Here is a 13,313-nt window from a genome sequence, read left to right as displayed (position 1 = left end):
ATGAGCAATGGGTCAATAGCTTGTCTGTATTGTATATATGGTGTGCCTTTTTGGCTGTTAAAATTAAATTACTTATGGTGATGAATGGTTTGCCATTTGGTGAGGAGAACAGATTTGCTGTTTTGCTGAGCAAAGGAAGCTGTAGAATTAAAACGAATTGCCGTTTAAGCCTATAGAACACACATGTAGTTCTTATGCCAATGAACTGGCAAAAAATAATTGAACACTTTTTCAACATTTTATTGTAAAGTGATATAAGGTGGCACATCAATTTGATGATTGAAAAACAAGAATTTGATGACACGAGGATATATTGTAGTATGAGCTTTAATATGACTGATAGGTATGTCTCACAATTCTTGTATAAGACAAGAGGATATAGTGTAGTTTGCAACATTAATTTCATGATTGATAGGTACGTCTCACAATTCTATATAAGAATATTGAATAGACTAATTAATATGTAGCTTTTTGGTAACAGACATTCTTTGTGGACATGTCTGTCCTAAAAAATCAGAAAACCTTATGGGGGAAAACCAGTCAATTAAAGAGAAAGATAACACAAAATATACCAAACTCAAGAAAAACTACTCTAATTACAGCACACCAACACCCTTCTGGTTTCCTTTATTAAAAATTCTTATTTCACAGTATCTACATTTTTGCTGAGCTCCTCCAGCTTCCTCATCCTCATTTTCTCACTTTCACCCACCAGCTGACCAAAGTTCATACAAGGGAAAACAAAAAAGAGAAAAACAAGAGTTAGCAATGAAATTATGAAGATTTAAAGTATAATACTAAATTTTGGAAATTTAGTGACATATTGCTTATGTTTAAAATAAAGAACCGGCAGTATTTACCTCCATTAATTTAGTGACTAGTTGAGCTTTTTCCTTGTTTTTCTCATTGAAAGCCTCAAGGGCTTCCTTGTATTCTCTCTCCTGTGCCACATTAATGTTTTAAAGGACATTTAAAAAGAAAAACATTTTGCTTGGATTTGATTAAGGGAAATATCATGACAAAGAAGTTTGCATGAGGAAATTAAGTGTGCCACAAATATATTTCATTCCATCATGTTCTAGTCTACGTACTAATATAATTTTCACTGCAGTAGTATTCTGTTGAATCTGTTCTCTAATCTGTAAATGACATTTAGATATTAAATGACTTCAATTCATCAAATTCTACATAGCATTTATTAATGTTCAAGTATATGGAATGGTTTCATTTCTATGACACAATCAAATGTGTCTTAGTAAATGACTTTTTAGATATAAAGATTTAGAAAACAACAACTACAACAATTATATGCAAACAATGATAGAACTCCACCTTCTTTTGGCAGCTTTGACCCAGTGGCCTTAATTCTTTGTTAACAGCATCTATCCTCTTGCGGATAGTTCCAACTTCCTTCCTCATTGGATCTGTGAGAGCCTCAAGCTCCTAAAAGATATTTAATTCCACTAGATATAATCAAAAAGGAAGTTATAGATACAAAGATAATTAAACAGATATTATATGACAATTTCTTGAAGAGTTTTTATCTCCAAGTCATATGCCAATACTGCAGACTAACAAAAGAAATAACCACACCACAATTATCCTCAAAATTTTGAAAATCACCAGGTAGGTTGCTCAAAAGAATTGGAAAAAGTGAAGAAACTTGTAATCTAATGTAAATCATTTGAACTCCACTTAGTTCATCAATTTATTAAAACAGTCAACTCAGCAGTGAAAGGCCATAATTTTCATCTTTTTTATGTATAGTGTAGTAATGATGTTTTCTCTACATTGGCATTTATTTCAGGTTCCCTTAAGCATCAAAAGGTCTTGTTATTTGAATTCATGGTATATGATCTCTAGTTAAATTCAATAATTACTGCATATGTAACCTTTTAATGTAGAGACTAATATGATATCTTGTGGCAATATTGTTCAACTTACCTCTCGAATCTCTGCTAGGCGCTTAGTTGCTTCTTCAACACGGCCCAGCTGAGCATGAACCTTATTCCTGACCTCCATCTTCTTCCTCTCAATTTCTTCTTCCTTTGCACGGAAGATAGCCAATGCTGACCGTGACATCTCTTCTTCCTTGTCATCCTTTATTGGGCTCCCATTGCAACTGATAATTCCTGAGTTCTTCACTCGCTGCATCTGTGATTGTTGCTGCTCCCACATCTGTTTTGGTGTTGCCATTGCTGCCAGCATCCACAAAGCCCTTCTCTTCTATTTTGTGGCTCTCTGTTTTTGCTCCTTTTCCTTGTAATGATGGTTCTCTTTCTCCTATCTTAGGTGGTTATGAGCATGGCTCGCTTTAAAGGTATGAAACCAACTAGCTTACTTTACAACAAATATTACAATAAACTACAATGACCAATATACCTGCTGCTGCTAACTTTATAATCATAAGATTATAGTATATTGTTGAATGAAGACCTACCCAAATACCTTAAATCTTTTCCAACTTTACTCAAACGCCTACTCAATTAACACCACCAAAACTTTTGTATTTAAAGTTTACCTTGTAGTATATGCAGTAGAAATTATCAAGTCTGCAGTATAAATTTCTTACCTGCAGTTTCTACTTTGAATTTATTTAATATAAACTTGGTGATGAAGGATCTAGATGGGCCTTTTTTTGGTTAGATAGCTATTTTCTTAAGTTGGTACATTGGCAAATTCAACTAACTTCTGCTTTTCTTCTCACAAATCTCACTTGGTACCACCTTTTTAATCTGAATAGATTTATACATATACTTTATAACTATTAATTTATATATTTTATATTATACTTGCCACCCCCTTAGTTTCCATGTGAAGAAATACGCAGATTGGGTACAATATTTTTCTTGTCCATTGTACAATAAGTACGTCATGAACTATGATGTAGTTAGGTAAAACTGTGTGAATGGGTACGCACTGTTGAGAAACAAATTAATGTTATAAAAAATTATTGGTAATTATTTTGTTTTCTTGTAGAGGGGTGCTTGGGATTGAAGTTTTGTATGTGGAGTGGACAGTAAGGGCTCACCTACACAAAGCACGAATGGGGAAACCTTAAGGGACAAGACAGAGTAGGAGAGATTGGAAGCAGCTAAGCTAGATAGCTGCCTTTGTCACATATGATTACCCTTACAGCTTGGACTTACATGAAAGAATCTCCACTTTATTAACTTTCTTTAAAATATATATATATATATATATATATATATATATTTTACATAATTTGTTACAAGTAGACTTTAGGATTGGATAATATTTTTACACACATTAATATATGCTTCATACATATAGTGTCCATAATTTTACGTACGATGTTCACATTTTTTTAATCATGTCTACACTTTAACATATAAAATGCATGATGTGTACGGACAATGTATGTACGTAAATGAGTGTGCAGTAATTTTTTTTTTTGAGAGAGTTTCAACTTATGACATCTGTTTCTGATAATAGCTCTTTATCATCATATTAGAATACTAATTAATTTTTGGTGTAGGCGAGAGTTGACCATAATAAGTGATAAGTGACCATAATATGTTTGGAAAAGCAAACACCACCACCTTTTGAATTTGTTTGGTACAATTCTTTTTGCCCACTTTTGCACCTGGGACATAATTTGCAGCCATGTATGATCTTCCTTTAACATGTCCATGACAGAATGGCATGCAGCAATTAATTACAAGCTGGAGGAGAGGACATATAAATACTAAATTTTTAATTTTATTTAATTTCTGTATGGGGAACGCTCCAGTATTTCAATACACAGAAAAGTTGGTACTTTCATATATGGTACAAACTTTCTGGTGCGAGTTAGACATGTTTCCAATTCTTTGATTCTATTATCCATCGAATGGGTACTTTCTTGTTTCTTATTTCAGTGCTTATTGGAGTATAAGAATGAATGATTTAGTATTCAATTTGTTTTTTATTTTATTTTTTTAAGGCCATAAAAAAAAAAAGAAGAATTTATTCACGGGAGGACAACATCTTGATCCTCCAAATCAATAAAATCAAGGGATTTTGTCTCCTAATTTTAAAGAGTTCACATAATAATTGAAATTCACAATAGTTGGTTTTTATTAGTTGAGAGTACCACTAGTATAGCACAATTGAAATCGAAAATTTTCTTAAAAAGAAGAAGGGGAAGCCTATTTAGCCTTTTCACCTTGTGGCCTGTAGGGCACATAAAATCCACAAAACTTAAATTGAGATTTGGCAGGGACCACATAATTAGAGCTCAGAACCCAAAACGGAAAGTTTTGCAAGTGGCCTGGGAAGTGTGGTGAAATTATTGGGAGTCCTCCCTATCCTAGTCCTTCTCTTGCAATAAGTGTGGGCCGATTTTTATGTGAGAGGAAAAAGAACTCCTCCCATAAAAGTGAATAATTTCTCTTAAATTTTTTAGGAAAAACTTTTTGAAAGGTGACAATTTAGTGTGTATTGCTTATTGCCTATTGCCTATTGAATAGTCTTGTAATTGCTCCAAAAATAGAGCATTTCCATTTTGAGTGGTGATAGGCCACTGTCGGCTATGGTAATTTGCTAGAAATTCAAGATTTGCAATGAATTTGTTCATGTGTTCTTAGTTGACAGTCTTCAACATCAATTTGGCTCAAATGAGGTATGAGTGGAACGCTTAAATGCTAAAAGTTTAATGATGCGAAGCTTGGCTCCAGCTCTCTCGATATGAAAAGTTCAGACACGACAATGTAGCTTTCCATGTTAGTTTTAAATTTTTAATTAGTGTTTATTATTATTTTTAATAGTTTTGTGAGTTTGATTAGTTTGTTTGGAGTTTCCATGCTTGGCTTGAATCCCATCAAATCAAAGGTTTTTTTTTTTTTTTTTTTTGATCATAGGGACTGGGCACATATGAACCTTTGTCTGTCAAACTTGGTTCAAGATTTGAATTGATTGAGTTTATAAATTTGAAGCCTAATAAAATGAAATGGACGAGTTTACATTTTAGTCAAATATGGTAAAACTTGGTTAAACTTAGGGTTGGACCAAAAATTGATACAAATTGATGATTCATCCATCAATCCAATTGGGTAAAATTGGTCTCATCACTCTAGATTATGAGACCTTGGGTATCGATTTTTATAAATCACTTATTTCTTGGGCAGCCGATAGAATGAAATTTGAGTGATGACAAGTCCTTAGTGGTTATTCCAATATGAAATAGATAAATTTTGAAGAAACAAAAAATATAGAAAGAAAATGTGTATCTAAATTATCCAAGAATCATCCATTACTCTGTCAAAATAACAAATACAATTAAATTCCTATTATCATTATAAAAGATGTTACTGTATAAAGGGTCCGTTTAGTTAGGTGTTCTAGGAGCTTAAAAGCCAGTTTTTAAAACTCAAAATTTCATTTCGCAACAACAATTCTTTATAACTTTTTTTACAAACGTCTATTTTAAATTCAAAGCACAATTTTGCAACAATTTATCTAGATGCACCCAAAATGTAATAGTCCGAGTCCTTCAACCTTAAAAGACCAATTTATTCATTTCCAAAAAAGAAAAAAAAAGAAAGACCAATCAATATTAACAAAGAGATGCCAAACAATTATTTTAACTTTTCCATCTCTCCAGTCTCCATCATTACTTAGTCGATGTATGACTCTAATACATGGTTCTGCACCTAATGTTAAATTAGATAATGAGATTATACTCAGTTCATATACAAACAATTTTCCCCTAAACTAAAATTTCTCAATCACTATACAGTAAATATAGTACTAAAAATCTTTATAAAAATCATACCTTACTCTCATATGATTGACAACTCTATATTGTTGTAGCACTAATTCTCTTTTTAGATAAAACCTCACGCGGATATAGTACTCAAAATCTCTTCTCAGCATAAAGCTCAATATTCTTTTTGTGGTCAAAGAAAGAGGAGGTAAAGGATAAATTGAATTTTTGGTTTTTCAAATATGGGTTATGTTAATTAGCCTTTTGTCACTTGTTTTTAAAAAGCTATAATCCAATCATTTTATAGAGGAATAATTTAGTCCTTCATTCTATTTTTGGTTTGCTTACGTGGCTAGCATTATTCTAAATGGATTGTTAATAGTTAATATACAACACTTTTTAATTGATGTAGCCCTATTAAATTCCAAGAAATTTTCTATTTTAAATCGAGAGAATCTTGAGCAGTTGATTCTTGAGTTTGATAACAAAAAACTGAAATATGACTGTAGATAATCTATTTAATTAGGTATTAAAGATATGGTGTGATTATAGTTAAAATAAAGAATGGTAATTGTTATTATACACACATGGAATTTTCACTGAAATCGTGACTAATGTGCAAGAGTTTCAAGTCATGATTTCAGTGCAAATTTCATGAGTATAATTGTGTGTAAGAGTGCGTACAATAAGCACTATTCAATAAAGAAATAACTTCGATGACAGAGATGGACTTCAAGGTTGATTATCTTCTTAGCTCAAAGCCCCAGTCCCAACCCTATAGTTGAGTTTTAGTTCAAAAAAGTTAGAAACTGGCTTGTATGAAGAAAATTAAAATATACTAGTTAACAGAAACCAAGTGTTTATGGTCAAAATTCAAATTTAAATTCATTTGGTCCATTGTCTTTGCTTGTTACCTTTTCTTGATGAAAGGTCTTTACTTATTACCTACAATCTGAATTTGTGCTTCCCTATATATTTTTATGATTCGAGGAAAAGAAGAAACATTCAACTTACAAGTTGTTTCTATATTTCCTCAAAAGTGGTAGAAATTCTAGATTCTCCGAGTAGCTGCACCAGCTTCTCTACCACCACATCCATCTCTCCATCATCTTTGTCCTTCATTCTCTGACTCAGTTCTTTGGCTTTCTTCCTTACTTCCTTCCCTTCCTCTTGCATCGCTACTTTTTTTATCACCTTGGCCACCTCTTCTGCCTTGAGCTTCTCATTCTCTCTTGAAACCTCAACACCAACACCAACCTCCACCACCAATTTGGCATTTAAGGGTTGGTCAAGATGCATGGGAATGGCTATGATTGGTACCCCAAACATCATTCCTTCAAGTGTTGAACTCCAACCACAGTGACTCACCAACCCACCAATGCTTGAATGCCCCAATATTTTTGCCTGTGGAGCCCAACCTTCCACCGCCATACCCTTCTCTCGAATCCTCTCCAAGAATCCTTCAGGTAAAGCTTCATGAATACTAATTTTGTCTCCACCATGAAATCTCACAACCCATATGAAACTAACCTTGCTAAGTTCAAGCCCAATAGCTATCTCTTCCATTTCTGCCAATGAAAGAAAGTACTCACTTCCAAAAGAAACAAATACAACCGAAGAAGGGTCTTTCTTGTTGAGCCATTCTATGATTACCATATCATCATCTTTGTTCTTAGGTTCATGAACAAGAGGCCCAACAGGAACTCTCTCCTTCCCTACTAAACCAGAGAGATAATCAATATACTGTGATTCAATCTCTCTCGAGGTCTTGATCAAGATTATGTGGGAAGATCTTTCTATGCATTGCATGTACCTTTCTTTCTTTGTGATACCATTTGCAGTATAATGCAGGAAACGCATGGTTTTCTCGCATTCAGCCTGTGGGAAATTTAAGGCTTGAAATGGAAATTCCTTGCCAGGATTATTGCTATGGAAAGCCATCAAAGAACTAGCAGCCGCACCACAAATTGACAACATAACAGCTTCAATGTTTTCTTCACGAGCTGCCACTGGAGCCCATGGTTGCATAAAATCATAGATTAAGAGGTTTGGCTTTAGGGCCTTCAAGATGTTGCTAAACATAGGTTTGGCTGAGTCAAAGGCTGTTTTGAGCGTGGACATGAGATGGGGAGGGAGGTCTTTGGTAGTGTGGTATTGAGGAGAGAGTTCTGCTAAATAAGGGAGGTGAAGATCTACTAATTGTATTGAAGAGAATGTTTTCTCTAAAAGAGATTCTCTTACTGGTTTTAGATTGATGGGCGTGGAACAGAAATAAACATGGAAATTTCTGAGTGAGAGTTTTCTGGCTAAATCTAAGAAGGGTGAGATGTGCCCATGAGCTAACCAAGGCAGCATTAAGATACTAGTACTATTACTTCTTTCCTGCTTGGAATCCATGGATCTATTTGATTTGTGGAATTTTTTGCAATATTTTCTTTGAGAGATGCACCAGAAGAAGGGACAACTAGGAAGACTGAAATTACAAAGAGAAACTAGAATGAAAACCTTGATATTGGAGATATATTTAATGTCAAGCATATCTTCTTTGTAATCTTGATCAATCAAGAATATCATTTTAAGAGTCTGTTTGAGATTTGTTTATTTTACTGAATTTGAATTTTTTTTATTAAAAGTATTGTAGATAAAGATAAATGTTAGTAGAAATAGTGCAGTGAAACCTATGAATAGTACAAAAAATAAGCTAAATAATAAAATAAGTTGACAAAAAATAAGTTAGTCAAACAGACACTAAATATGCATCTTATTGCGGTGGCGGCGCCACGTTAAGGGCAGAGTGGTCCTAGGACCACCTTGATGTGAATTTTTTATTTTATTTTTTATATATATAATAGTTTTTTTTTAAAAAATTTGAATACTCTTTAAAAAAAAAATTGGAAGTACTGTCAATTTTTTTATACCAATAAAATTAAATTTTGCTTCATTATTTGTTCTACTTTCAAGCAAAAAGAAAAAGCCCAAATTTTTTTAAACTAAAATATATATAAAAAAAAAAAATTTAACATAGCAAGCCTACCTCAGGGAAAAAAAACTCAACATCAATCCTAAACAAAACTAACCCAAACAGATTCTCAAAAAAATTTTAGTTAAATTTTAATCAACTAAATACGGCCCAACCCAAACGGATTTTGAAAAAAAAAAACCAACCAAAACCCAAATTACCAAAATGCACTCGCCGATTGATCAAAATCATCAAATGGTTAAAAAATTAGCAAAACTGAAATCAAAATTGAACTCCTAACCTAAATGAAAAAACCTTATCAACTACCAAGCTCCAAGTACATCGGCACAATGGCGCCTCTGCCTTGACCACCTTAAACTTGAGCAACAAAGTACATTGGGCCTTAAACTCGAGCAACAGCGACGGCGAGATTGGAGATCGGATTAGAGATTGCTTGGCTTGCCTCGTCGCCTCGACCCTTGTCTCTTGAGTCATCGCCTCGATGTGCTGCCGCAGCGCCGCCCCTCAGGCCTCAAGGTATTTCAATTCTTTACTTCTCTCTCTTTTTCTCTATCAGTCTATCTTATGCTAGTTGCTGTGCTCTGATCTGAGAGTAACTGAGTGAGAGCGGAGCTCTCTCTTTCTTTCTCTTTGAGCTGAAATGAGATTCTCTTTATCTCTCTGTTTCTCTATGTCTAAATGTCTAATTGCCATTACTTTATAACTTTATTTGACTTTATTGGTTTGTGAGTTTGTTGTTTTGTGTATTGTGAATTGTGAATGATGTGTGCTGTGAATGTTTATATGTTTAATATTTTGTGGAATGTTGATCTGCTCTTGTGACTCTTGTCTGTTGCGTGGGTAGTGGATGGGGGCCATTGGGTTGTGGGGTGAGATATTTGAATTGGGGAAGTGGACAGGTAGAGGTAGTAAAAGCTAGTGGCGGTGCCATGTTAAGGGCAGGGTGGTCCTAGGACCACCCTGACCTGGAAAAAAAAATATAATAATTTTTTTTATTTGAATATCCTTTAAAAAATTTGGGAACACTCTCAATTTATTTTAAGCCAATAAAATTTAAAATTTTCTTCATTATTTGTTCTACTTTCAAGCAAAAAGAAAAGCCCAAAAATTGCTTTTAACTAAAATCTAAAAATAAAAAAAAAATTAACGTAGCAAGCTCACCTTAGGGAAAAAAAAGCCCAACATCAATCCTAAACAAAACTAATCCAAATGAATTCTCAAAAAAATTTTAGTTAAATTTTTATTAACTAAATACGGCCTAACCCAAATGGATTTTCAAAAAAATTTTAGTTAAATTTTTATTAACTAAATACGGCTCAACCCAAACGGATTCTCAAAAAAATTTTAGTTAAATTTTTATCAACTAAATACGGCCCAACCCAAACGGATTCTCAAAAAAAAAAAAAAAAAAACCAACCAAAACCTAAATTATCAATACGCATCCGCCGATTAATCAAAATCATCAAATGGTAAAGCAAATTAGCAAAACTGAAATCAGAACTGAACTCCTAACCCAAACGAATAAAAACCTCATCAACGACCAAGCTCCATGCACATCGACATGACGACACCTCCACCTGGACCACCTTAAACTCGAGCAACAGAGCACATCAGGCCTCAAACTCGAGCAACAGCGACGGCAAGATCGGAGATCATATCAGAGATTGCTTGGCTTGCCTCGTTGCCTCGACCCTCATCCCTCGAGTCCTCGCCTTGACGTGCTGCCGCAACACTGCCCCTCAGGCCTCAAGGTATTTCAGTTCTTTACTTCTCTTTTTTTTTCTCTATCAGTCTATCTCATCTAAATCTTACATATTTAGCTTTGCTAATTGCTGTGCTCTAATTTGAGAGTGACTGAGTGAGAGCGGAACTCTCTCTTTCTTTTTCTTTGAACTGAAATGAGATTCTCTTTATCTCTTTGTTTCTCTATGTCTAAATGTCTAATTGCCTTTACTTTATTACTTTATTTGACATTTTGACTTTATTAGTATGTGAGTTTGTCTTTTTGTGTCTTGTGAATTGTGAATACTGTGTGTTGTGAATATTTTATATGTTTAATATTTTGTAGAATGTTGATTGGCTCTTGTGACTCTTGTCTGTTGAGTGGGTAGTGGATGGGGGCCATGGGGCCGCGAGGTGGGATATTTGAATTGGAGAAGTGGACAGGTAGAGGCAGTAAAGGCTAAAGACATCCAGAGGCAGTATAAAAGAAAAAAAAAATTATGTTAGGCATTAAGTAGTGGGTTATGCCGTGGATAATGCACATGGGGTGTGTGCTAATGCACAATGAGGTGTGTGCTAGACTGCTAGTAGTCAGTAAAGAAAAATAATGAAGCAACTAGACAACAATAATTAATAATTTAATTAACCAATACATTATAAAAAAAAAAAATTAAATTATGTTAGGCAGTGAGTTGAGCCATGGATAATGCACAGTGGGATGTGTAATTTATACTTCTTAAGGAGCATGTTGAGAAAAATTCTTGGAGTCCTAACTGGTAAAGGCTGAAGGTATGCAAAGGTAGTATAAAAGAGAAAAAATTAAATTATGTTAGACACTAGACAGTGGGTTGAGCCGTGGATAATGCACATGAGGTGTATGCTAATACACAGTGATGTGTGATCTAGACTGCTAGTAGTCAGTAAAGAAAAATAATGAAGCAACTAAACAATAATAATTAATAATTTAATTAACCAATACATTATGAAAGACAAACAAATTAAATTATGTTAGGCAGTGGGTTGAGCTGTGAATAATGTACAGTGAGTTGTGTAATTTATACTCTTAAAAAACACTCTGAGAAAAATTCCTAGAAGCTGTAACTGTCTTATTGGAACTTTAAACAATTGTTTTATTTAAGCTGCCTCCATTCACGGCATGGGCAGAGCTGTTATTGGACTAGGGGGGGCAATGGCCCCCCCTAAATTTAAAAAAAAAAAAAATATTATTATATTAATAGGTACTAATTTTAACAATTTTGTTCAATAAAATTACCCTTTACCCCCCTTAATAATGTCATCAATTTTTTTGAGAGTAATCTTATAACCAAAAACGTTTTTACAATGTTTATACAAACTATTGAAGTAGCAAATTCTTATTAGTTCATACACTTGCATTACTTTTTATATATCAATAACCACTCATCACATTAGCAATTTGTAAAAATTTAGTAGTTTTAGCATTTTTCACCTTTTAAGGACATAAAAAATTAATAGATTAAATCTAAAACAAAATATACAAACTCAAAAAAATTAGCTCGACAACAAAAATTACCAATATAATAAAACTAAAAAAATTAAGTCCAATCAATTTATTTTACCCAAAACAAACTACTTGGCCATTTAAAAAATTTTAAACAAAAATCCTTAGTAGTAAAGCAATAGACTCAAGGGTCGGAGCCGCCGCACACAGCTAGCAGCAAAGTTGCCCCCCCTAACTCCAAGTCCTGGCTCCGTCCCTGATTCACGGGATCTGATACTTCATTTTGATATCAGACATTTTTTTTATTGGAACTTTAACAATTGTTTTATGTAAGAAGCCTCCATTCACGGGGTCTGATACTTCATTTTGATATCAGACATTTTTTTTAAGCGACAAAAGAGTGGTTTATTTGTGATATAATGATGATCTGTCAGCAAGTTATATATTTTTTTTGGACATTTAGGACATGAAGAAAATAAAATAAAAAGAATGGTGGCTCGAAATGAGAAATTGAGAATCATCCTCTGTAGTGTAGATCTCTTATTATGGGAGTTTTGAGGCTCAAGTGAGAATTAAATAAACTATAAACCCAGATTAATTAATTGTATGGACCAAAAGCTTGTGCTTCTTTAATAATAAAATTTTGGTGCTCACAGTTCATAAGTTCAATTAAATAAGGCAGAAAAGTTATCTACATATACATATATAGGTTCTTTTTTTGAGAAGAAAGACCCGTAATTTTATTGAAAAATTAGCCATAATTGGAAAAGAGAATAACCTGAAGGTGGGAAGGAATATCCTCCAATCACACTGGTAAATTAACGTCTAACTTATCTTGCATGTTTAATTAGATTATGTGTAACAGTATTACCTATCCTACAAGAAAGAAACACTTTGGAAATCTGCATTGGTTCTTTTTGTCATATTGATGCTGTAAAGTTTAATATTATATGGTAAAATATCTTTTGAATTGGGGAAATCTTGATGTGCTACTTTTATAAATTTTTTTTGGTGCTCACAGCTCATTAGTTCAATTAAATAAGGTAGAAAAGCTATATGTATAAGTTCCTTTTTTGAGAAGAAAGACCCCGAAATTTTATTGAAAAATTACCCATAATTGGAAAAGAGAATAACATGAAAGATTGAAGGAACATCCTCCAATCACATTGGTAAATAAACCTTTAACTTATCTGGCATGTTTAGTTAGATTATGTGTAACAATATTACTTATCCTACGAGAAAGAAACACTTTGGAAATCTGCATTGGTTCTTTTTGTTATATTGATGTTGTAAAGTTTAATATTATATGGTAAAATATCTTTTGAATTGGGGAAATCATGATGTGCTTCTTTTATAATAAAATTTTGATGCTCACAGCTCATTAGTTCAATTAAATAAGGCAAAAAAGCTATCTGCATAGGTTC

The 13,313-nt window shown here is 33.4% G+C and overlaps 2 protein-coding genes across 2 annotated transcripts; both read right to left on the bottom strand.

Moving 5' to 3' along the window:
• Positions 1–420: 420 nt before the first annotated feature.
• Positions 421–2,348, bottom strand: LOC142606902 (uncharacterized). Its single transcript, XM_075778269.1, has 4 exons — positions 1,945–2,348; positions 1,333–1,443; positions 861–941; positions 421–715 (listed from the first exon to the last, which is right to left on the bottom strand). The coding sequence occupies exons 1-4, from the start codon at positions 2,206–2,208 to the stop codon at positions 641–643; spliced, it is 531 nt and encodes a 176-aa protein (XP_075634384.1). The 5' UTR covers positions 2,209–2,348; the 3' UTR covers positions 421–640.
• Positions 2,349–6,730: 4,382 nt separating this feature from the next.
• On the bottom strand, positions 6,731–8,104 carry LOC142606901 (flavanone 7-O-glucoside 2''-O-beta-L-rhamnosyltransferase-like). The gene has a single exon (XM_075778268.1). The coding sequence runs from the start codon at positions 8,102–8,104 to the stop codon at positions 6,731–6,733; it is 1,374 nt and encodes a 457-aa protein (XP_075634383.1).
• Positions 8,105–13,313: the final 5,209 nt, after the last annotated feature.

This window comes from Castanea sativa, chromosome 8 (genome assembly GCF_040712315.1).
Source record: "Castanea sativa cultivar Marrone di Chiusa Pesio chromosome 8, ASM4071231v1".
In the NCBI taxonomy this organism is placed as follows: domain Eukaryota; kingdom Viridiplantae; phylum Streptophyta; class Magnoliopsida; order Fagales; family Fagaceae; genus Castanea; species Castanea sativa.
Note: the sequence above shows the minus strand (reverse complement) of the source record. Positions and strands in the feature narration are given on the sequence as shown.